This window comes from Cynocephalus volans, chromosome 8, assembly GCF_027409185.1.
Source record: "Cynocephalus volans isolate mCynVol1 chromosome 8, mCynVol1.pri, whole genome shotgun sequence".
Lineage (NCBI taxonomy): Eukaryota > Metazoa > Chordata > Mammalia > Dermoptera > Cynocephalidae > Cynocephalus > Cynocephalus volans.
The window spans coordinates 73,982,307-74,008,990 of NC_084467.1; the positions used below are offsets into that span (position 1 = coordinate 73,982,307).

The 26,684-nt window shown below is 37.1% G+C and overlaps 1 protein-coding gene and 1 pseudogene across 5 annotated transcripts in view; one reads left to right on the forward strand and one right to left on the reverse strand.

Moving 5' to 3' along the window:
• Positions 1 to 3,625: 3,625 nt before the first annotated feature.
• On the forward strand, positions 3,626 to 4,246 carry LOC134385038 (large ribosomal subunit protein uL6-like; annotated as a pseudogene).
• A 7,237-nt stretch (positions 4,247 to 11,483) lies between these two features.
• SSX2IP (SSX family member 2 interacting protein) overlaps positions 11,484 to 26,684 on the reverse strand; it is a 49,428-nt gene continuing 34,227 nt past the window's right edge. For 3 of the 5 annotated variants that reach the window (XM_063104983.1, XM_063104981.1, XM_063104982.1), the window contains 8 exons: positions 23,943 to 24,018; positions 23,685 to 23,862; positions 20,857 to 21,007; positions 19,359 to 19,495; positions 18,836 to 19,009; positions 15,786 to 15,900; positions 15,202 to 15,367; positions 11,484 to 12,043 (listed from right to left, as the gene is read on the reverse strand). In XM_063104983.1, coding sequence (XP_062961053.1) covers positions 11,965 to 12,043; positions 15,202 to 15,367; positions 15,786 to 15,900; positions 18,836 to 19,009; positions 19,359 to 19,495; positions 20,857 to 21,007; positions 23,685 to 23,862; positions 23,943 to 24,018 — 1,076 coding nt within the window. In that variant the 3' untranslated portion in view covers positions 11,484 to 11,964. Of the gene's footprint in view, positions 12,044 to 15,201; positions 15,368 to 15,785; positions 15,901 to 16,970; positions 17,042 to 18,835; positions 19,010 to 19,358; positions 19,496 to 20,856; positions 21,008 to 23,684; positions 23,863 to 23,942; positions 24,019 to 26,684 lie in introns of those variants that run through there. The other 2 variants (XM_063104984.1, XR_010024200.1) reach the window with 2 other exon arrangements.

Consider the following 26,684-nt stretch of genomic DNA (forward strand, 5'->3'; position numbering starts at 1 on the left):
TGAGGGCCTTTGTCCTACAGCAACTCAGGATTCACATGGCGAGAGAAATGGCTGAGTAAGAGAGCTAACCTCCTCACTTGCTGTCCTTTTAATGCCATCAGAACTTCACCCATCACTCCATGAATGGATCAATCCATTCATGAGGGCACAGTCCTAACAAACTAATCACCTCTTAAAGGCTCCACCTTTCAAATACCATAATTGGATTCCTCACCTTAACACTGTTACAGTGGTGGTCAAGTTTCCAATACATGAACTTTTAGGGACACATTTAACCCATTGCAATTTCCTAGCCTTAAAAACTATAAGAAATTTTATTTCTTTATAAATTATCCAGTTTCAGGTATTCTGCTACAAGTAACAGAAAATGGACTAATACACTAGTTACAACAGTATTGCCAGTATTTTCTATCCTTATTTGTCTTCTTTGTAGCATTTGAACTTCCTTGAAAATTGTCTCCTTCCTAAGTGTGGCTTCTAACAGCTTCTTGATATTTATTCTCAACTCTCTCACTCTTCACTCCATAGAAACAGCCTTTGCTTCTATACCTGCCTTTAAATGCCAGTAATATCAAGTCTCTACCCTCTGCTTCTATTCTCTCTCTCCATTGTGGCCTCATGTATGCCCATGGTTTTAATAGGCACCTATGTGCTGACTCTCAGATCTCACTATCTGGCCAGGACCTCTCTGCTGAGCTCCAAACCCACATGTCCAATTGCCTCCTGACACATAAACTTGGATGTCTCAGAGACCTCAAATTGAAAATGTCCAGAACAAGGCTGGCCGGTTAGCTCAGTTGGTTAGAGCATAGCCTTATAACACCAAGGTCATGGGTTCAGATCTCCATAATGGCCAGCTGCCAAAAAAAGAAAGAAAAGAGAAAAAAAGTCAAAAACGAAAATGTTCGGGACAATTCATTATCCTTGTGTCAGGTGGTCCCCAAGACCACCCTAAGGCTTGATGAGTCACTAGAAGGACTCACAGGACTCAGGAAAGCTGTTATGCCATATTTATTACAGCAAAAGGATACAGATTAAAATCAGTAATGGGAACAGGCACATGGGCAAAATCTAGGAGAAACCAAGAGCACGCTTCCATGGAGTGACAACAGAGTATGTCAACACATCCAAGTGTTACCACAGATGTCCACCCAAGCTCTGGTGTTCAGGGTTTTTATTTGGGGTCAGTCAGGTAGGTATGCAGCATCCACCCATGTGACTGACCTCAGCTACTAAGACTCTGGCCCCACGGGCAAAAACAGGCACTCACATAAACCACATTGTTAGGGTAAACATGGCTGCTGCTCACTCTGGTACAGCATGACCTGAGTCCTCAAGAATACAAAAACACTCAGTTTTGGAGTGAACAGTACTGAAGCCATGTTGGGACCTAAAACTGCATGGGCTCCAAAAATTTTTAAACAGGCAGTTATTTTCCTGGCATGCATTTCTCTGAGTTCCCTCTTTTCCCTGGTTATTTGGTATTTTGAACCTTGGTTATGGGGAAAGAGGACATTATTTACATAACTGTAAAGTTGTTTTCCAGCCAGCCCGAAGCTGCCAACTTGCCAAGGACATGTACTATTCAGCAGGACTGAGATAACAGCAATGATGGGAGCAGTAATCAGAGCCTTGGTGAGATCCTGTACCTGGCTCTGTGCACGGAGCCCCCACAGCTCATGTTTCCTTCCTTCCTGCTTTTCATTTCTCATATTCCATTCCCTCCACCCCCTTTTAAAAAACACCTCAGTAAATCTGTGTTGGGAAAAATAGGAAAATGTCAGGGCCCCTCAGATGTTCAGAATCTTGCTGAGCATTTGCTGTAAATGTCCTCAGGTGTTCCTTGTTAATACTTAATGTAAGTTGTGTATGGGCACCCATGTGGCCAGGGTTGTGGACTTCAGTATAAAAGACTAACAGCTCTGATCCACACTGCTTCTCAGAAGTCTCAGAGAAGCCAGTAGTACAGTTGCTCCTAGATCTGATTAAAACCCATTCATTTTTCTATATCTACGGCTCCCACAACCTTTTTTTTTTTTTTTAACCTAGGTCACAGACCTGCGTGTGGAGGGTTTGTAACCCAATCTGTGCATCAGACTCGAGGGGTCTGTAAGCCCTAGCTTTACAGTCTGAGTCTCTGAGACGGCTTTAGCCTGGACACTCTCATTCAGGTTTATCAGAGAGATGGGTGAGCCTAACATCTGTCCTCAGGTCACTGGTATTCTTGAATAAAAGCTGACTTCCATTTTCACCAGCATTTGACTTTTGAGTGGTTTCCTTTTGAAGGCGGGCAGGCAGCTGGACCTGTGCTCAGTAACATTAGTAGGCAGGATATGCCCAGGAGGAGTTAGCTAGAGCCAGTCGTGAAAACAGACATGTCTTGGGAGTACTGGGCAGGCAACCCAGGTGTGCTGAGTAAACCGTTTCCCCCAGAGCTGTTCTCCCTTAAACCCCGTCATCCACCATCTCCTGAGCCAGAAGCCAGACTGGATTGTCCCACTTAATCCCAACATCCAATCAGATTCCACCTGTGAATCCATCCCCTCCTCTCAGTCACTTCTCACTTGGATTACTGCAACCTGGTCTCATCTCCATTTTGCTTTCCTTCCAGAAATTCCCCATATTGCTTCCAGCTGGAAATTAGAATTGTGGTAAGTGCTATGACAGAAGTATACACAATTAAAGGCATTTGTAATAAATGCTTTAATAGGGGAATGCTCATGGTGCTATGACAAGGGTCACAGTTGTGCTTGAATTATTCAATAGTATCACCAAGCCTTCAGGGTAAGTTCAAAATCCCTTGTATCCAAGACCCTTTTACCTGCCCCCTGCCTACCCGCCCGACTGGTCTCCCACAGCATTCACTCTGGCCATGCAGAGCCATTTGGAGCTTCCCTTAATTAAGGTCATGTAGTTCCACACCTCTGACCTTAAATGTTGTGTTCTCTCTACCTGGAATGTTCACTCTTGAATATTTAGTTCAAGCATCCTCCCCTCCCCTTGGATCCTCCTCCCCAGACCAAGAGGCTGCTCCCTGCTGTCTGCTCACAGCACTCCAACACCTCTTTCTGTCACAGCACTTATCCAGCTGCCTTGGATGGTCCATTTACTTGCTTCCCCCAGTAGATTGTTGGTTTCTGAGGACAATGGCTAAGTCACCTTCACTGTTAGAGTCCCAGCACCTAGCATAGTGATCCTAATTGGTACTCAATAAATATTTGCTGAGTGAATTTAAGGAAGAAAGGAAGTTCAATTCTGAGAGCAGAGACATGACTGCCTGCCTACAGAATCAGGGGAAGCTTTATAGAGGTAAGAACATTTAAGCTGATGTTAAAGGAAAATAGAAGCTCATCAGATTAAAGAGAAAATGTGCCATAAAATAACTGTAATATGATTCCTGGCGTTCAAATGCCAGCTCCACTACATATGAGGGGTTTTCAAAAAGTTCATGGAAAGCTTCAAATTATTTTTTAATTCTATTTTCCACAAACTTTTTGAAGTACCCTTGTACTAGCTGTGTGACGCTGGGCAAATTTCTTTAGCCTTCTTTGCTTTGGTTTTCTTATCTGTAAAGTGAGTATAACAGTAGCTCCATGTAGCTCTCTTTGCTGCATCTACTGCGAGAATGAAGACCATTCTCAGCACTCAGACTGTTGACATTCCAGAAAATGTCGACATCACTCTGAAGGGACGCACAGTTATAGTGAAGGGCCCCAGAGGGACGCTGCGGAGGGACTTCAATCACATCAATGTAGAGCTCAGTCTCCTTGGAAAGAAAAAGAAGAGGCTCCAGGTTGACAAATGATGGGGAAATAGAAAGGAACTGGCTACTGTTGGCACTATCTGTAGTCATGTACAGAACACGATCAAGGGTGTTACTCTGGGCTTCCGCTACAAGATGACGTCTGTGTATGCTCATTCCCCATCAACGTCGTTATTCAGGAGAATGGGTGTCTTGTTGAAATCCAAAATTTCTTGGGTGAAAAATAGATCTGCAGGGTTCGAATGAGGCCAGGTGTTGCTTGTTCACTCTCTCAAGCCCAGAAAGATGAGTTAATCCTTGAAGGAAGTGACATTGAACTTGTTTCAAATTCTGCGGCTTTGATTCAGCAAGCCACAAAAGTTAAAAAGGATATCAGAAAATTTTTGGATGGTATCTATGTCTCTGAAAAAAGGAACAGTTCAGAAGGCTGACGAATAAGAGCTAAGAGTCGTCCAGCTACAGAAACAAGTAACAGGATGATTCCCAAGACATGCTCGTAAATTTTTATGATGGAATAAAAGAACTATACATTTGGGGGGGGGGGGAACAAACAAACAAAAAACCAATAGCTCCATGTATATAGTTGTTGAGAGAAGTAAAAAAAAAAAAAAATTGTTCGTTAAAGTTTAGTGCAGTACCTGGCACAGCAATGGCTCAATGTATTTTAGATAGCTATTTAAAATTTTTAAAGTCTCTGTCCCCCAAATACAGCGTTACAGATGCATGGACTGAGGAAAGCTGGCGTGGAATGTTGAGATGCTATCCAGCAGAGTGGGGAGACAAAAAAGGCTGCTTTTTTTCATCAGCTCTACTTTAATACAACATATACTTTCTGAAAATCACGTTATGCAAAATTGCTCAATAAAAACCATAGGGCGTATAGGTAAAATTAAATGAGGGGCACAGCACTCAAAAATCTCATCAGGATCCTAATAAAAATGGTAGCACAGTTGTAAATGTGTTAAATGGTTAAGAAATACATAAGCATGACGTTAAATGTAACACTTTACCTTGAAAAAGACGAAGTTTGCTTGTGGAAGCGAGAGTTGGAAGGGTTGCAGCTTGTGCATTGTGGAGCGGTGAGAAGGAGGTTGTCTGAAATCTGAGGGGAAAGCTGTAATGTCAGATAGGGATGAGTGCTGCTTTAAAACATGTGGCAAACTGACGTAGCTGGGAGATATCTGAGATGTGTTTTGTGTGTTCCCAGCTAACTCGGTTCAGCGGGGTGCTGTTTTCTGCACACCTAGTCTTTCTCCCAGAATCAAACATAAGGAAATACAAACTGCATTACGCTCAATTTGTTCCCTAATACTCGTATATAAATCACATTGGGACTGACTGAATATTAGGATAGATCACAACTTGATTTCTTTTAGAAACTATACTTGAGGCATGAATTAAAGGAAATGGTTTTGGGAGGATTAGGGTTCAACAATCAAAACTCAAATCAGAGTTCTGTTTACTTGGAGAAGGCATTGCACCACACACAGGGTGACCATTCTTCCCAACTTACACCTGTGGGACAGGTCTTATCATGAATAGCTACTCCTTTCATTATGAGAAGCTTCTCAGTTGGGATAGCAATTTATCGTCACCAGAACTATGAGTGAATCCCAGTTATGCAGTGCTTTGGGGTCTACAAAACAAAATGTTATCCAGTACAGAGAAACAGATCCTTGAGTCAACAGGAATGTGCACCTCCCGATTTCAGGAAGCCACACCACAGACAACTGTGTCTTGGAATTACATCCCTTTCTGGCTGTCACTGCTGAGGCCAGAGTCTGCTTTTGAGTTTTTATACAGTTTTTTTTTTTCTTAGGTTATCAAAGAATTTAAATTAAAAGTATTTATGAGTTATTTCCTTAGGTCTTTACCCCTGATAAAAATGAGCAATAGTGCTCTAGAAATAAAAGATCAAAGCTGAGTTTTCAAATTCCAGTTAAAAATCCTCATGGTTTAAGATGAAAATAGTTTCTTCTAAAACATGTGTGCCTATGCTTTTGTGTGGCTAGTTGTTGGATTTCTGTTTTCCTTTGGGACATTAACATACAATCTATAAAGCTATTTTGTTTTAGAAATGTTTGATTTGACTGAGATGAAATAATTTATAGAGATTTTCACTATATTTAATCCTTCTTTGCTTTAAAAAATAAAATTTACAAAAACATCAATTCCTTTTCAAGGTAAAAGGGATTTTCAAGATAAAAGAGACTAAAAGTGGTTAAAATTAAGTTGATATTCAAAAGCATTACACTCCTGGGTGACTAGTTGAGAATTACATTTGATTGAACCTCTTCACTAACCCAAAATTAGAAATATGAAAGTTTATTCTGAAAGAGTCAGTTCTAGGCTGAGAATTACAGAAGAAAAAATTTCAAGGTAGGCAGGGCAAATCAACTGCAACATTGTAGTTAAGTAACAACTATACCTACAGGTTAACAAACAGACTAGTTGAAAACTAGCAGTCTGAACCTAGGGAACCCAGCAGCCTGGCCCCATGCCTGGCTGGGATAAAATTGACCATCTCAATTTAGACACCATATATAACAGGGAATGGATCTGAAGAGCCTGAATGGAAGGCAGGTTCTAGGATGTCAGTCTCAGGGTTCCAGGGAATATGCAAAAGTTTTTTTCTAATCGGTACACTGGGCTGCGGTGTGGTTTGCTTTAATGCAGCACTGGAACCAAGAATGAAACTCTCATAGATCAGAAAAAAGAAAATTAAATATCTAAATGCCGATGCAGCAGGGAAACTAGAAAATCTCCAGTTGCCCTAGAAGCAGCTACTTTTTTTTTTTTTTTTTTTTTTTGGTGGCTGGCTGGTACCTTTAAAGAAAAATTTTTATGGCAGCGGGCAGGTATGAGGATCCGAACCCATGACCTTGGTGTTACAAGGCTATGCTCTAAACCAACTGAGCTAATCAGCCAGCCTCTCCTTAAATTGAGTAAATTCACATGTTATTTAATTCCACTTTGTTTTTCATGACAAAATGTGTGTAAAAGGTTACTGAACCTTTGGACAAAACAGTTTCTAGTCATTGTGCCTGTAGCTGTGGAGGGACACAGCATACCCACCAACTGCCAAGACTGAACAAAAGGTAGGGCAATAGTGCAGTCTGGGTGCGCAGGGCAGGAGAAAAGTCTGTCTAGGCATATCTTCAGATTACTCAACGCCTTTCAAGTACCATATGCTGCTAACTTACTATTTCAATGAGATCCTTAATGTCCTAATTTCAAAGAGGTAGAGATCCAACCCTGAATAGATTTGCCATGGCAACCAGTCACGAAAAACAAGGGTGAGTCTTGCACGTGGACCAAATAATCACTACTTTTGCTGTAGATTATAGGGGGCAGCTAATGAGTTAAGAATTGAACAATTTTACTTCAGTCATATTAGCAGTGTGGAATAAGTTGGAAATTTAGGGATCAGTTCTGATTTTATCATTTACTAGTTATGTGACCTGAGACTCATTACTTAACGTCTGTTATCGGCTCTCTAAAAATAGGAAGGTTAATATCCTCTCACTGGGTAACTGAAAGAACCAAAAGAAAATGTGATGTTCTGTGCATTGTAAGATATTTTAATAACTAAATGGGCACAACTACCATTTAAACATTTTGAAACATTGTATTATAAAAAGGTTAGAGAAAGAGAAGGCTTAAAATGTTCCTTCTAAAAATTAAATTTGAAGCTTTAATAATCAGCAATAAATCCCTTGCATAGAGTAATATGTTTTACTGTTTCTTTAAAATAAAGGACTAGGGGCTGACCCCGTGGCTCACTCCGGAGAGTGCAGCGCTGGGAGTGCAGTGGCGCTCCCACTGAGGGTTCGGATCCTATATAGGGATGGCCGGTGCGCTCACTGGCTGAGCGCAGTGCGGGCGACACCAAGCCAAGGGTTGCGATCCCCTTTCCGGTCACCAAAAAAAAAAAAAGTAAAAAAATAAATAAATAAATAAAGGACTGGACGAATTATTTAGAATCGACTAACTTGCATAGCAGAGACTCTCATTGCTAACTGAACAGCTAGATGTTCTCTACCTCCCCGTCTTGTCTGCAGTTAGGCTGTAAGTGGAAGGCCTCTTTCAGGTCTGGTTCTTAAAAATATCCCACAGCCACCCATCAGTCTGCTCTTCCTTTGGTGTGGCAATGTTGGGGGCCATGTGTTCCAGGTGGCATAGCAAAAGATAGAGGAAGACTGCTCAATCCACACTGGACAAGACACAAGCAAGACAAACTTTTGTTTAAGCCACATTGTTTTAGTGTTTGTTACTTGCAGCGTGACCTATTCTATCCTAATATTCTGTGCAAGGAATCAAACAAGATAAGGTTAGAAATATACAAAGAATCATAAAAAAGTTTACTCTCTTTGAGAAAGAAGAGTTTTAGGATCCCAACCCCAAATTTATAGTCTATTCATTCCAATGAAGAAATGTGCTATTTAAGTTTCATCAGTATATTTCTCAACAATTATGTGCTTACTGTGTGGTAAGCATCATACTAGGTACAAATATTTCTGAATCTTAAGTATATGAATATTGAGAACTTTACCATTATCTTTATCACTAGCATTACAGTATTTCCTGAGCCCTCCAAAACCCATTTGTAAATAAATGTTTAAAATTTTAAAAATCCTCAGTCAAGTTTTTATATGAATTGAATAATTTAATCAATAGTATACTCCACTCTAATTTACATCCAACTTGAAAAAACAACTGCATTTAGAAAAAGGATTAGAAGAACCTATCTCATTATCCTCATCTGCATAGCCGAAATCTTTGCAAACGCTTTTTCTATCAGATAATAAAAATACATGTTCATATGGAAAGAAAATCCTATACTGCTCTGCAGGTCAACATTTTGATCATAGGAAACAAACAAAAACACAAATGAATTACATACCACTTCCCATAGGAAATAACACAAAACTCTTTGGAAGCCTAGCCACGTTATTATGAAATGGCTATGTGGCCCTGGAGAAGAACCATCAGTCCATGTTTCATGAACAGACTGAATGTGTGAATAGCATCTAGCATTGTTTATCACAATTTAGGTTTATACAGCTGGTCTTCACTCAGACTCTCAATGGTGGGGAGTGTGCTTAGTTGTCTTCCTATCCTCAGGGATTGGAAAATAGTAATAAGCCCTGACATATGGAACATACCTCATAAATGCTTTATATCATGAGATTGGGGGTGGGGGGGGGAGGACAAACATAGGGAAAAGTATATTTACTAGACTTCCATGATCCATACTTCACATCCAATCTAGAAATAAGAACATAATTTACATTAGGTAATATACTTTGAAGATTCTTACAACAGGGCAATCACAGAAGGGTCTTGCTAACTCACAAGCATTCTGGGCATACACACTGCAAAGCCTCTCGTTGGGTTCCAGGGGCTCCACCAGGGGAGGAGAAGACTGGATTCCAGGGTGCTCTCCTCACACGTACCATGGAATGTGTTTTCCCATAAAAACTGTGTTATCACAAGTCTATGAACAATTCTGGTTTTTAGCTAAGGTAGAGAATACAGAACTGTTTCCACGTAACAATAGTATTTCAATTATACTATGAGGTAAACAATTTGCTGTAGACTGTCCCATGAATCTAATCATTTAATACATTGCTTCTACAAGAAAATATGTGTTTGTTAAGTTAAACTTAGTCATGATTTTCTGGTTAACATTGATTCTTCTGTTAAGTTTCACATCATCAAAAATTGCAGATGCAAACATTTAAGAATAAGAAATAAAATTATCTCAAATTTTCTTTGCCACTTTTATACTTTGAAAACTCAAAATGGATATACCATGTAAAAACAAATTTAAGGTACAAAATATTTCAGATTTACATATTGATAAACAAGAAAATGCTGAAGATTATCAGGATTTTCAAGCTGAAGTACAGTATGGTACCATCATCTAATCATGGCTACCTGAAAGACTGTAGCACAGCTCTGTCACCAGTACATTGCAAATACCTTGAAAGGGAAGGGAAACCAACCCTGGGAGTTTTCTGTGTGAAGTCAGGGGTTTTCCAATATGAATACCATTCCAACCTTCTGGAAAGTTTAGGGTCATTGGGGATTTGGGGGTTGGAATGCACAGTAAAACAAAGGTAATGCTGTTACGTAAAACATACAACTTCTAGCAGATCTATACAGATATCAAAAGTACAATGAACCTGGCTTTCATTTTACTCTTTCTTTCACACCTTAGATTTTAAAGTAAATCATCTCAAGGAATTTTTCTTTCCAATATAAGAATTTAATCCACCTTAAAATGGAAACTAAAAAGCAAAACAGATGCTCTTCTGGCAAAGTATAACATGAAATCCCTTGAGGGAAAAATTCTTGACAAACGTACCATTGATTATTTTAAAAATCTCATTGCCTTTCTTCATGTTATTGCTCAACAGCAAAAGAATAATTGTATCCCAGCTACGTTTCTTCCTTTGGAATACAGTAGTATCTCTAAATTTGTAACATACGTAATATTTTAAACAGTAAAGAAGTGACCATGCATCAAGCTGAAGGTAGTGAGTGACTAGTATTCAAGAGACAGCTCTGTCCGACTATAGTATGGTTACTGAGTATATTCATTAACATCTCTTAATGATACCCTCCTATCAGCCCTGAAAAATGGCTGCTGCTACACAACTCTAGAGTTGTATAGTGAGTGGATGACACAAATAGGCTTTGTGGGTTTTTTTTTGTAATGTGATGAATTTAAATAGAACAGCCACAATAAGTTAAGTGTATGTAAGTGATCAAAGTGCTAGAAAAGGGGAAGATAGATGGGCCTAAACTACAATACCAAGCAAGGACTGGATCTGTGTAGGTTTCTATGTACAGAGACAAGCAGGGTTAGGCACTTAAAGCTTTTTGATGATAATCCTGGAAAAGAGCCTAGGCCTACATTTACTATTATTACTATCAATAGTAACATAATTTTCATGAAGAAACATGCAATCAGAAACATTACAGAGACAGAAAAGAGCCTAAGATTGTTCTGAAATGAAATGGTACAAATTTGTCTAGAGTATCATACCTGAATTATAAAATTTGATGCTTTTACACTGTCATATTTCTTTATCATTAATGGTAAATACCTCATTGAAAAATTATTTTAAAAATTATTGACAATGATACAAAGCCTTAGCTGGCACAGATATTACTGTACTGGTACCCATCTGGTAAGGAAAATATCATCATCCACATATCTTAAATATTTTCTCATATCTTAAACCAATATTCTTTGTTTTATTCAAAGGTGTTTTTGTTGTCTTGACACTATTACTCTATAATCAATAGCTCTTTTAAAAATTATAATATACTACGTATATAAAATAAAAATCTAATGCTGTAAAAATCTCAAAAATGTCATGTTAGTAATGTTGATTATCTAAAGAACTTTGCTCCATGAAACAGCTTTGAATATTTATTGCCCAGATGGATTAAAAATATTCTTAAATGTAATGTGGCAATGGTCCTAATACATTTGTAAACAGAATACCACTAAAGTAATTTTATTGGCATGAAACACTATACCTAAGGTTGTGCGAAATTTTTTAATCTTAAAGCCTCTTAACATAATCATGTATATCTATGTACAAAACATACATAAATTTCACTTTATTTAAAACATATGAAAGAGGTAATTTCAAATCACACTAAACATAATAAATATAGAACTTGTTTTGTTAAAAATCTACAGTATACATTCAAGTAAAGGCTAAACTTCCAATGCCAACTATATTTGAGACAAAAATTAAACATTTACAATAATTGGTTTCCTAAAAGTGCTATTTTTAATACCTATAAGAGGAAACTCTTTCTAGTGCTTTTGTTTCCATCCAAATATCTATACATTCCTTTATTCACAGAACCAGATGCTTCTGTTACTAAAAATACATATCCAAAGCTTTTCTATCCTTTTAAATAGATTTAACATTTCAGCTCCTTGAGGGGAAGACAGGGAAATCCAAACAACTCAGACCAACTTCAATTATTAGAGATGACTGACTTTATGACGCACCCTGTTTCAACTGAGATGTGAAATTTGATGAACATGTTAATGAAAAAACTTCCAGTCCACATGTCTAAGGTAAGTCATCTTTTTCTACATGAGAATTTGTGTAGGTCAAGGAGTATCCACTACAGCAACCTTCCTGTGATCCAGGTCCTGATGAAATGCTCTACTTCTGATTTGTACATTCTCTTCCAACCTGATTTGGTTTAGTTTCTTCAGGAGTTATATTCAGTACATTGACTGAACTGTTGGGAAAAGAAAGGTAGATCTTATGATCACTTTTATCTATCCATCTATTTAGTTTACTTATACCTGTTGTCTACTTGGAAGCATGCTGCCTAACTGAGGCTCAAAGTAGATAGGAAACATGAGGGTTTTGAAAGCTAATGTTTCCCACATCCCCATCTGCCACTATTTCCTAATCTCTCTATGGTTTCTTTCTTTACCTATTTGTTCAAGCACGCTTTCATCTATCCATCCATCCAGACACTTAATGATCCCTACAAAAGTGGTTAAGAGACCAGACTCTGAAGCCAGATTGTTCTGGTTCAACCAGCCTCAAAATGAAGAAATTTGCTTAAATGACTACTTAAAAATCTATGGAGTTGAGTCAATGAATAATACACTTTTATCAACTGAATATCTTATGTAATTTTTTCACAAAAACTTTTCTAATTTGCACTTCTTGTGACTTTTGTTTACTAACACGACCTGTTAACATGGCAATCCTAAAAAAATTAAGTTGCTTTTAATTCTAAAAATCTAAATCAAAAACCTAACTAAAATTTTTACTTACACTTATTTACCAATACTTCAAAAAATAAAAATAAAAAAAAGAACTTACTTAAAATAATTCAGTTCTCATAATCCTTGTACCTCAGAAGTGTCTCTTCTATAAGTAACTTAGTACTTGAGTTACCTGGCATGGAATCCAAGGCACAGACTTTATGTAAAATTCCTTTCTATAGTGAAGGAGCAATGAGGATGTTGTAGAAATTAGCTATAGATACTCCTAATTAATTTGCTGTAATCTTATTACAAACCCAGCTCCAAGATGCTTCAGGAGCAAGAGATCCCAATTTATCAAATAATTCAAAGTTTCAAAAACCATGTCAAACTGCAGAGCTTCTCTATTAGTTACAAAACTCTTTTCTGCTTCTTTTATTCTCAGAGGCTAGTAATGATGAATAGCTTTACAGAGTTCCTTTAAATTTCAAAATTCTATTTCTATGCCACTGATGATGTTTATTGTGGTCCTCAGAATACAAGAAACAGAAAAGCAGTTTTATAATACATTTGTTTACATATATTTTAGTTTTTATAGCAATTCACAAAATGTTTACAATGAACCAGGTACTGTTTTAAATGCTTTACATATATTAACACTTAACTCACAATACAGGTAACATATCTGTGTAATAAAATACTCAGAGCTTACATCTTACAATCTTTTGACTGTAAATTAAAGGTTTACTTCCCATATTCAAATCATCAATTTGTTGGCTCTAACTTTAAAATATATAAAAAATCCAAGCATTTCTATCTTCACATAATGACCCTGGTCCAAATTACCATCACCTTTCACTTCAACTCCAGTAATACCTCCTAACTGAATCTCCTGACTTATATTACTGACTCTTATAATCTATTTTCCACATAATAAAACAGAGTACAGGTTTAGCATCCCTAATCCGAAAATCCGAAATCCAAAATGCTCTAAAATATGACATATTTTGAGTGCTGACTTGACCCCATGGACGGAAAATTCCACACCTGACTTCATGTGATGGGTCATGTTTCATGAACAAAATTATTAAAAATATTGTATAAAATTACCTTTAGGCTATTTGTATAAAGTGTATATGAAACATAAATGTATGTAGTGTTTAGACTTGAGCCCTATCCCCAAGATATCTTATTTGTATATGCAAATATTCCAAAATCTGAAAAAAACATCCAAAATCCAAAACACTTCTGGTCCCAAGCATTTTGGATAAGGGACACTTATAGCGTGTATTCTTTTTAAAATCTAGATTTCTTTTTCACTCTCCTGCTTAAGACTCTCTAATGCTTTTCTATTGCTGTTATAGAAATATTTGACCTACAAATACAGGCTAAAACATTTTACAAATGAAATCCCATATATGTGCTGGGTCGGAGGGGCAAGCAGAGTGGGTTTCTATATGAATATTAATCATGAGTTAATAACTGCTAAACCTGAGTGATGGGTACACAGGGGTTTGTGACCTTATTCTCTCCACATTCGTACATATTTGAACTTCTACATCTCTCCATCCTCATCTCATGCCTCTAGGTCTTGCTCACTAAGTACACTCGCCACTGCAAATGTACCAAGTGTGTCCCACCTCAAGGTCTCTATGCTTGACTGGAGTGCTCTTACCCAGCTCTTTTTTTTTGCACCACTCCCCCACAAAATGCTTAGTTGGAGTGCTAATCCCCCCATCTTTTAAAAGTCATGGCCTTTAAAAAAAAAATCCTTCCATTTAGCAATTCTGGCCCTTGCTTCAACACTTACTTCCACACCAGTCTCTCCCTATCACAGGCCAAGTTTGCTGCAGCTCTGGCTTTAAGACCACTGTCTCCTACTTGAATTAAGAGGAAAGTTATTATCTCCACACCTTCCAACTTTCTAATATCGTTATTATTATTCTATTCCTCTCTATCTCACTAGAAATGTTCTATCTGCTTCCTTTGCTTACTTCAAAATTAATCCTAATTCTATTCCTCTGTCTCATTAGAAATGTTCTGCTTCCTTCAAAATTAATCTTGAAATAGGCTCTAAAATAGAGAACTGACATTATACCTTAGAAAATGGTTTAACAACACGAGAGAGGAAAATACCAAAATGTACCAATTAATAGCAATATATGGGTTTCCTAGGGGTGGGGAGCAAACTTTTTTCACACTATCACCCTTGGGCATAGATCTTCTTTATCACTCAAGATGAATAGGCTTTTCTCATTCTTTGCCCTTCAACACCAATAAAATGGGCATACAAAAAGAAATTTTAAAATACATACACAAAAAAAGGTCAAAATAATATCCTCCTATTTAATGCAATTATAGTTCTTAAAATATTAAGTAACTCCTGTAAATAAAACTATACTTTAAGTTGTGTTTTAAATGTGAAATAAAAAGACACGTTATATGACTCCGCTCCAAGAAACAGGGCGCAGATCTTCCTTGTTCACTATTGTATTCCCCCCACAATGGCTATATATGCTGGACTCCCCATAAAAACTTGTAGAATAAATAAATATAAAATTAAAATTCCTCTCCAAAGCCTTTATTGTGACATACTACAGACATGCCAACTTTTCCTCAGAAGTGCAACTTCAGTAATTTTTAGAAATATGTGAAAAGACTACCTATAGACAAATACCTATGTTCAGATATACAGGAACGTGTCTGGCAAAAGTCTGAAGTAGAAGGTGAAGCAGGAAGAGACTTCGTGAGTTTAGCTGTGCAAACTGGAGACCCATTAGACACACTATGAGGCTTCTTTTGCCGTTGCCTCGAGTGCACCAGAAGATTGTCCAGATCAGAATCTGTCGAAAAAAAAAGGAAGAGAAAAAAAGCAGTACACATGGTGAGTATTAAATACTGGGAAGGTCATGAGGATGATTCATTTGCTGTTCTGAGTGAGGAATGTGACAGAACAAATTAATTTGAATATCGCTAATCTTGCAATCTTTATTGCACATTCCACAAACATTTAGAAGGATCTAGTTTTAAAAATATTTCTAGATGAAATGAATTTTCAAAAAGTTGACACTATTACACACTCATCCCCAAAATTACTTTTGGTATGCATACTCCTCCTGTCATCCCCATTTTGATTACAGTAAATAAAATATTAAAGTTGATTTTTAGTTCCAATTACAGAGCTCTTACTGGTGAACTCCAAAGTTTTATATTAATAATCTGTAGTATTTTATTTATATAAAAAGTTTATGAAATACTCACTTCCTGAGAAGGCACTGAAAAGTTTCATATTTTCTGAGTTCTGGTGGTCAAAGGTAGTCATATTTAAAAACTGCTGCTTTAACCAACTGGCTCTTTCTTCTTCAAATGCCTTTCTCTACCATAACAAACAAACCAAAAAAATAATGATCAGTATTTCAGCACCCACACAGTTTCCATTTCACAAGATTTCTCTAGCTATCTGCTTGCTCTCTGGCTACCTATATAAACTTATGTCAAATGAATTAGCTTAGAGAACTACGAAAAGTTTCATTAAAAAAAACTTTAAAAATTCATCTGTTTCACCTAATAAACCAACAGTCACTATTTTCACACCAATTTTGAATAAATTCAAACGGACAATGAAAAAAAGGAAACATATTAGCATAACTCCTGAAAATATAGAACATTATAAATATAAAATTACTAACAATAGAAAAACACCCTACATTATAAATTAATCACTTGAAAAAAAAAAAAAGGACATATGGCTCATCAGGCATCTCTCTCATCCTCTAGCCATCTGCTAGTACTAGTAGCCACAACCACTAAACCACATGCAGATTACATCAAACCTCCCCTTCTACACAGCTGATGAATCATAAACTAAATTCTCCCTCACTCTTTATGTCTCTCATTCTTCCTTCCCACCCCCCTCACTGTCCCTACTGTCCCCAGGGACCAAAGGCAGGGAAAGGCACCAAGCAACTGATAGCAAGAGTATCTCTTGGAGTAGTATTAGGAATATGGGTTCAGATACAGAGGTGATCCTATCATAAGATAGGAGAAATTGCTGGCACAAACTGTTTTTGTTTCCTGAGGAACATAGCTACTAGTGAAACTGACTTTCATTACTATGGAAGAAATCCATGTCAACTACTTAAAATAACCAACATGTAGTCTTTCATTTATAAATATTAATACAGAATACTGTTATCACCAGACATTTGAAGAAAACTAATAGTGTAAGAGGAAAAAGGGCCAACATTAATAGAGACAACTGACCATGGATAATAAATAATCCAAGAGATGGAAGAAACTTTTTTTAAAAATTGTAAAATATTATCAAATAAACATCTGTAAAATAATATAATGCTATTAAAACAAAAATTAAGGGCATTAGAAAATTTAAAAGATAAATTCTGAAGTAAAAGCTTAATTGGCTAAAAAGTAAATAATAAAACTGACCCTGAAGACCAGTTTGGTGATTCCTGAGATAAAGGTAAGATCATATCCAGAATTTAGAACACAAAGTCAACCTATAGATAAATTCAGAAGGCCAAACATTTGTAGGTAAGACAAATATCTAATAGAAGTTCCAGAACACAGAAAAGTCAAAGAAAGAAAAAATAAAATTCCCTAAATTGAAGAAATATAGAATCTTCAGGTTGAAAGGAACTATTCTAGACATAGCCTGGTAAAATTTCAGAGCTTTAAGAATAGAAAATCCCCAAAATTCCCAGAGTAGAGAACAAAAATCAAAACACAGGGTTATCTACAAAATAATATAGGTTATGTTACAATCAGCCTCCTCATTAGCAAAGCAAAACATTAGAAGAAATAGAACAACTCTTTTAAAGTTTTGAGGGAAAAATTTGGAAATCCAGCCAAACCAATCAAGTATGAATATATTTCTGGATATTCCAGGATTCAGAATGTTTATCATTCATACACTATTTATGAAAAAATTACTCAAGAAGGTAACATAGCAAACTGAAAAGGAACCTAAAAAAGAATAACATGAGATGTAAGGACATGGCAGCAGCTGAATCTGATTGCAGAAATCACAAAGGAAGCTACAAAGAAAGTCAAAGAATTCACTAAACAGTGATACATCTCTTCTGGGTGACAAAGTCTTAATAATATAGAATATTTTCTCTTCTATGTGTCTAAACATATTTGGGTATAGAATTAACAATATTTACATAATCATGTCATTAATGTTCTTTCCTAGTTTTCAATTTTTAAGTCTAAACTTTAGACAAAGTACTTATACCTGGATTATATTATAGAATATAAATGTGATAACACTTAATGAAAAATAACGTCATAAACAACAATTACAAAGTACAGAGTCAAGCAGAGGTGAAACAAGGGTAACTACAAGAATTTCCTCATCTTTCACTGCAGGGATAAGTTGATATTGTCTGAAGTTCAGCCATCATGAAATGGAAACATTACATATATTATTTATTTAAAGTAAAAAAAAAAAAAAGGTAACCAGAAGAACAAAAGTAACACAATATTACAAAGGAATCAGATGTAGATGAAGAAGAGTGTAGGTGGCAGGTACTATAAGGACACTAAATTCCTTATCTTTCACAGCAGGGATATAAATAGACTGACATCAAGAAAAAAAAAGTTGAAATATATTAAAGTTAAAATACTACAGAAGAATTACCAACAGAAACCTAACAATGGTTACCTCTTAGTAATGAAACTGGGGATAAGGGAACATTTTTTCATTTGCATCTTTTTGCATAGGTTTGGTTTTTTTTTTTAAACCCCATACCATACCATTTTTGGAAGAGAAATATGTAGTCAATACATTAAGTTAAAAAAAAAAAAAGCAAGCTGTAGAAGTGTATATATATAACAATGCAATCCATTACCATGGATGGATGAAGGATTGGAAACAGAGAAAACTATTTTTTACTGTACTTCCTTTTTTTTTTGTAAATTACAAAGATGCTCTTGGCTGCACTATCTTCTGATACCACACATACTGATAGTGGATAAAGGACAGATGCCCAAAAGAGATTTCTTGTGTGAAACTAAACACATAACAGTAGAAAGCCAATCTGAAAGGGATAATTAAAGCTGATAGCTTTCTAAAAATTTTTTCAATTGCCAAATCTGGTAAAGGGAAAAAGATATTATTCTCTAATTCATGTGCTCAGCCTCCCTTCTGTTTGAAGTTATTTATGAGATGACCAGTAAAATACTTCAGAAAAAATTGGATATCCAGAAACAATTAAAAAAAGAACTTAAAAGCATTCTACTGAGGACTCCTCTCCCTCAATTTTCAAAAACTCTACAATTGTTTAAAATACCTCCAATCCTAGGCGAATAGCAGCTTCTGTAAAGCTTCTCCTTTCTCTCTCAAAATTCTTTTTTTGTTCTTTAAATAGAGACCATTCTTCTTTGAGGCGTTCCTTTTCTTCCAACAAATAACAGTCTCGTAATAGTGAAGTAGTATCATCATCACATGCAGTAGCAAGCTGCTGCTATTAAATTTTAAAACATAGTAAATTCCAGAGGGTCCCCACAACACTCCAAGTTGACATGAAAGCAAGGGAAGGCAGGTCAAACTTTAGGGCAAGGACAGAAATGATAAAGAATCAGAAAGTCAAAAGAGGATTCTCATTTCCTAAATGCTACTACCCCCAAATGGCAAAGCATGGACTATTTAAAGAACGGTATGTAATGTATCTGTTAGCAAAGAACTTAGTTTAGATACGAAAAAATGCCAAGTACTACAGATCTTATAAAACAAAGGAATAAAAATCTAGTAAGATTCAGTAATATTCTGACCTATCACAGGGAGAACATCTTTAAAAGGTAATTTACTTTTACCTGTAAAAGTTGTTGCTGAGTTTTAATCATTTCTTTACATTGCTGAATTTCTAACTCGAGTTTTTCAGTTTCTTGTTCATGGTCTTGTCTTGAGATTACATCTTCATCATTAAAACCTTCTAAGTGTACCTTTGATACTAACAAAAAACCAGTAAGTTGGTATAGGCTTTGCAGCCACCATTTAATTTATGGTGCTTTTGGACACACATTTAAAAATCAAGGCTCTCAGAAATTTCCCTTTTCTGGCATCTCGTAGGTTTTCTAAAAGGCAGTTATTTCCCTTGGCCTTTCAAAATTTCATAAGCTGTAATATAATTAAGTTTATATTTAAAATAATGCTATGAAAAAAATTTTAAAAGTAAAGCAACTATAAGGGGTTCATGACACTTATAAATTCATACTATTTTAGGACTAAATGATATCCTTACAAACAGAGTTCTATTGCCAACATTTAATTTGTATTCTATATTTATCTATGAATATGTCCTAATTAAAAATACACAATGTTGGCTATATTCACCGAAGAGGAAAATAATTAACAAATTCATAAATTATGTTCTTGTTGACACTACTTCAAAGATCAATGCACTGCTACAAATCTAGTGATCTCATATTAAATTCAACAAACATGAAGTCCAAAATACTTGCTATTTACTAATAGACAAAGACTGAAATGAACAAAAGCTCATGTAAATTAATGTGCGTACTATAATAATTTTGCTGATTGCTCTTTACTACTGAAGACAATTGACACCGAGTTTGTGATTTTGACAATTTTGAATAAATTTTCTTTAAATAGACTTAATTTACTGAGCAGAAAATTTAATTTTCCTGATTTGAAAGCATGCAAACTTTAAAAAATGTAAAATATTAAGAGATCTATTTATAATAAAAGAGAGTGTCTAAAACAAAAAGCATACTGAAGAAAAATATATACAATGCTAAATTTTTGTTTTTGATATATTTTAAAATAAATATTTTGCAAATACATGGAGAAGAGTCTAGAAAGATATGCATCAAACTTAAGTGTTACATATAGGCATAGAGACCTGGATATTCTACTTTATATACTTCTTAATTGATATTTCGCATTGACATCTATTATTTTGAAAATAATTTCTAAATGAAGTAATTAGAAACCTAGTAATCTGCAAGTATCAAGGAGTAAACATAAAGGTTCATATTTATATTAAATTACAATGAATATTTCTTGATATTCAAGATTTAGTAAAAGAGACTCAGTTGTATACTGTCCTCAGAGCAGATGGATACATGATGTCCTCTTTTCAAAGAAAGTTTGAGAGCAAAGTGTATTTTTCTCAGTGAGGTTCAAAAACCTCACATCTAGAAGTATGTAAAATCTTGCTTTGCAATCCACCAGAGCTCAAAAACTTCAAAAGTCTGAGCCCACAATGTAGCTTTCCAAGTGGTGACTGAAAATTAAGAGCTTACTATAAATGTCACAACTCACTTTACATGTACTGAAGCAGCACTTTACCTTGGTTATCAAGTTTTTCTACATGACTTTTCAAAATTCTCCACTGTTTTCTGATGCTGTTTGTAAGCTGCTCTCTTGCAGTTTCACAGGAAAGATCCCATATACTCTCTCTGCTCAGTTCCCCGGCATCTTCTTCAACATCAGAAATAACCTACGAGTGGTTAGAGATGAAAAGAGAAACAACAGTATCTTAAAATGGCTTTAGACACTCAGGCAGCAGTCATCAGATTGATTAACAGAGAGAACTTTATCAAAATCATGGCTGTGCTGTATCTTATGCATATATGACTCAGTACTTAACATAAATATCTTAAGAAGAAGCAATTAATGTTTTAGATAGAAACTCCCCAATTTGGGTTTGAATTTGAGTATTAGTTAGTAACAAGAGTCATGGAGCTGTTTGAGGAGAAGCTATTCACTACCTAATGTTAGATGTTTTCACATGTTATTTAATCCTCAAATCATGTTACAATGTGGGATATTGAGGCTTAGAAAAGTTAAGTAAGTGTCTCACAGGCAAGAGGTGGAACTGAGATTTGAAGTTAGATCAACTTGTCCCTTAATCCTAGGCTACTTAAACAATAAACCCATGAAATAATCTCCAAAGTAAAAGCAATTGTTAATCTTATTTTCCTCATATAATTTTTTATACAATTGGAGATATTTTTCCTTATATTCTACCAAGGCATGAAATCATAGGAAAATGTAGCAAACTTTATTGATATATGATCATGTAGAATCAAAGCAGAACATGGAGAAATAATACATGGCATAGTAATCTGCATCTGGATAAACTAGTCCTATTTTGTCGTTAACATTCAGGAAGGTGGGGTAGATAGATAAACTTTACTAATTTGAATAAAAGTCTTGCTGTGTGAAAAAGAAGAAAAGATAGAAAATGAAAAGAAAGGAGGGCTGATTAGACTGCTCCCACTTGTCGATGCAGCAGGAATGAAGGAATAACTGAAGTCTGAAGAACTGTTTCAATAGTCTGAGGTCTGCAAGGAGCTAGCAAAGGTCAAGATCTCCAAGTTGAGCAGTTGAGGGAAAGGCCTAGGGTGTGGCTCATTGAGATTCTGGTTCTTGCCAATCAATTCTCAGGAGCTACTTGCCAGTAACTCTTTCAAGGAGCCACATCTTCTCTTCTATACATTTTAAAGCCTATCAGAATATCTCAAATCTGTTGTTAAAAAAAATAATAATTACTGCACATTTTCCAGATTGAATAAAACTCTATAGCCACAAAATGAAAATGAAAAATTCATTTAAACTGAATTTTAGATACATATTTTGGCTACAACTAAGTAAGCAAGCAAAATAACAAATAAATGAAACCTGGATGCTGCCTAGGCATTCCTAGGTTATAATTTATTCCTCTTGCTATAGTGCTCCAAAATTTCTCCTTAAAAGAAAGGAATGATGGAATTACTTAAATTTTAAGAGAAAAAGGAGCTAGAAAAATGGATCATTTAAAAATAAGAAATACATCTAAAGATTATTATTTCTCCAAACTTAAACCTTTGAATTATGACAATTCATACAGGATACTACCAACTGGCTCAGTAATGGGGGGAGAGGAGGGTTTAATTATCTGAGAAAGAGTTCCTTGTTTACTACTTACTTTTGCTTATGGAAAGCTGGTAATGAGAGGCTAGTAAAGGTTGGGCCCAAAACTGAAGAAACCACAGCAATAACAGAAACTATGCTAACCCTGGAGAGGTATTAGTGAATGTTAAGAACTGACTAAACGTGAAAGACTGTAAAAGAAAAGTTAACTAAATATAAGAGGTGAAGCTGGCACCCAATTGGGAATTTAATAAAATATTAAAGTAATATTAAAAACAAATATTTAAAGAAGGAAAAAAAAAAAGTAGACAGTAGGATGAGTTTATGAGTTGTGATACCACCAAATAAATAATCCTCAAAGATGGGTTTAAAAAACAAGTTCTGTACTGGCCAGCCACCAAAGAAACAAAACAAAACAAACAAAAAAACCCCAAATTCTGTTGACTTGCTGGTAAGTAGTATTTTCCATTGACATTTTTATTTTCAGATTTTAATCACTAATGTGAACTTGCTGAAACCCAGAATTTAAACTTATGTAAGTCAATTAAGTTAAAAGAACTTTTCAACATTATGTGACTTTTTTCAGACCTCTGCATTTATTATTCTGCCTGCATCAAATCCTTACCCCGTGTTTTCTACCTCAAAAATATCTACGTAGTTTTTAAGAACCAGCTCAAATGTCACTTTCTCTGTGATGCCTTCCTTGATTGCTATGATAACTGGTCTGTTTTACACATCATACCACACTATTAAATCAACACTTAACATTTTTTTAGCTTTTTCTTTCCAGGTAATGGAATTAATAAACATTCAATTAATTTATGAACTGAATGATTATTCCCAAAGTTGCAAGTTTCACTCTCTGAAAAGTAGAGTACACTATACCAAAAACCACTGAAAGGACGTTCAGCACACTAGTTATGAGCATGAGCTCTGGATTCATTGTGCCTGTTTCCTCACCTATACAATGGGGTAATTACAGTATCTAAATTATAAGAATAAAATAAGACGATGCTTATAAAGTGTTTATCATAGTGGCTGCCATGAATTAAGTCCCCAGAAAAATCATCTCCATCATTTCTCAGGGTGTGTCTGGAAACACATCGGGACACTTCTTTGGTCATCACAGTGGCTGGGGTAGCACAGCAGTGAGCATCTAGGTTCAAAATACTAATAGTTTCCCCCTTGAGAACACCTATCTAGTATTTTAATTGTTCTAATTAGCAATCAAAGACTGTATTAGACAGGAAAGAGCCACTTACAGTTCCTGTACTATCATCCACTCTTTCTCTAGGTTTCTTCTTTTGGGGAGAAAGAAGAGAAATCATCTCCTTTTTCATCTGCTGAAGAACCTTCTTAAGTTCAGCATTTTCTATCAGGATTTGTTTCTGGCGATATTCATAATCATTCAAGAGAATTTTATACATTTCATCTTCATTCCTAAGAAAGAAACTGTCAGTATGAAATGCAGTATAAAAAGAAAAGTCTGATTAAATTTATCAATTTAAATTGGACTTTACCTGGCTTCAGTTTTACCAGTCCTCCAGGAGCCTCTTTTTCCATCAGCTCTCCCCACATAATTTAAAACATCCATAGCTACAAACATGAACACACAAAAACAAAACCAATTCTTACCATATGTATTAAGTGTTTAAAATTCTAATGTACTCTATACACATTAGGGACATAAGTCAACCTGTTATATAGGTTAGGATTTGGTCTCAAACAGCCCTAATTTAAAGTTCTAGTTCCACCACTTGTAAACACAGAGATCCCAGCAAGTTACTTTAACTGCTAAATCTGTTTCATCAGCAATACAATGGGAATATCTACCAAAGAGTTGTTGTGAAGGTTGAATGCACTTAACACAGAGAGATGAACACAGTATCTGGCACACAGTAAGTCCTTAATAAATGTTATTTTATTATCGCTATTAATTTTGTTATCTTGGGTTGGCAAACTACTGCCTTCAGGCCAGTTGCCTGATATTGTAAACAAAGGTTTACTGGAAGACAGCCAAATCCATTTGTTTACATATTGTGTATGGCAAGGTTTTTCCTAAAATGGCAGAGATAAGTAGGTGCAACAAAAGACTATAGACTTCACACAGCCAAAAATATTTACTATCTGCACCCTTACAGAAGAAGTTTCCAAGCCCTATCATCATCATTATCATTATCAAAGGAGTCAAGGCTGCTGACACTAGTAACGTCCCTTCTGCCACAGGTGGGAATGGAAGCATCTGGTTTAAGAATGAAATAAGATGAGAGTAAGTAATTGTAACTTTAGAGCTAATGAAATCACTATAATAATGTCACTTTCAATTGGGTTTGGAACAGGAAACAGCAAAACCCCTATACAGATTCTCCTCAACTTAAAATGGGGTTAAGTCCCAATAACTCCATCGCAAGTTTGAAAATATTGTAAGCCGGGAGTTTCAAGATGGCGGCGGCTGCGGCGGCTGGCGCGGAGTAGCTGAGGTGGAAAAGGTGGCCACTGGGCCTCAGGCAGCCGGGAAACTTGTGGACCTTCCTCTGGCCATCTCTTAAGGGAGGACTGCTGCTGCTGGCCGGTCGTAGGGGCTCAACGCCACTTTGCCCCCGGCAGGAGAGGCTGCCTCATTTACAGGCAACAGCTTTGAAGTGTGGAGCAGGAAAAGAACTGATTCTTAGCTGCAAAAGTGAGTCTTGAAACAGGGAACACGGCGCCAGGGCTGCTGTGGATGCAGCCAGGATCCCGGAGGCTGGGGCCGCGCTGAAGGCGGCCAGCTGCCCTATTCAGGATTCGAGGTTTCAGGCTGGCATTAAAGAAGATTCCTGGGAGCGCCCGAGCGGCGCCGCGACTGAACAGCCCGAGGCGGCAGCGCCGAGAACACGGAAGGCAACAAACCAGAGACAGAGCGAGCGCCCGACCTGGCACAGCACTGTGAGTGATCCCTGGCAGAGCTCTGTTCGGGGGGTGGATGCCCACGCGGCTCCCGCCTGCACCACCAGGCCACTCATTGCCACGGTGCTGCCTCCATTTTCCCAGGTGCGGGCAGCTCTGCCCTGCTCGGCCATCACTGAGCCCATTTGCTTGGCCTGGCGCGGGGCTTTCCGGACCCTGCGGGCCGACCTCCTCTCCCACTCCCTCCGCGGTTCTCTGGCAGGGCTGGGGGTGTGGGGCGTCCCGACCAGTGTTGGGAGGGCTAGGAAGTACAGGCGGGCCGACTGTCACTCCACCACACCCTGGACTCCGGCCCCGGTAAACTTCCTGTTACTGGGAGGCAGATACCATCTCTGCGACCACCAGTTTGGAAAAAAGCCTAACGAATTTCTGGTTGGGAATAGTGTGGTAGGAGAGTTCCCAGGTCCGCTTGAACCTGCCGGAGAGCAGGCTGCAGGCGGGCACTAGACTCGGTTTATACCGGGGGGATACAAAGGTGAACAAGACCCGAGAAAGATCTACACAGTGCTACAAAGGCACCCAGAGAGACCGGTCGTCTGTGCCTAGCAGAAACCTGGTAGACTTCCTGGGCGAGGCGGTGCTGAGCAGGGTCTTGAAGGCCCAGCTGATAGAGGAGGGGTGCAGAAGACACGCCCCAGCCCAGCACAGTGTGCACAGAGGGGGGAGACGTGCGGCCAGGGAGGCGGAGACTCGACAGAAACCACACACCCTGTGGGGTCGCCACTGCACGATCTAACAGCCTGGGCCAGAGCACACGGAACGGGGAGAAGTACTGTACAGAAAGTGAAAGCTCAACAGAGATCACACACCCTGTGATACGTGATCCACCAGCCCAGCAAAGTACAAGCTGACCAGAAAGGTGGATCCCCGGAGAAGCCCAAGACCCGAGGCAACCACACACACAAGACACTAGAGGCCAACTGAGCAGTCACGGCGGGAGCCATACCAAATTGGCAACCACAGCAACATCCTAGTTAGTCATTAGTCTTAAACCAGTGGACTGTGAAACCCCCTGCCACAATGAATAAACACCAAAAAAAAGACACCAGAAATACAAAAAATCAAGAAAGTACACCACCAAAAGTTAATAAATCTCATACTCTAGATCCTATAGAACAAGAAGACCTTGAAATAACTGACAAGGAATTTCGAGTGATAATTCTAAGGAAACTGAATGAGATACAAGAAAACTCAGCTAGACATCATGATGAAATGAGGAAAAGTATACAGGATCTGAAAGAGGAAATATACAAGGAAATCAATGTCCTGAAAAAAAATGTAGCAGAACTTGCTGAACTGAAGAAGTTATTCAGCGA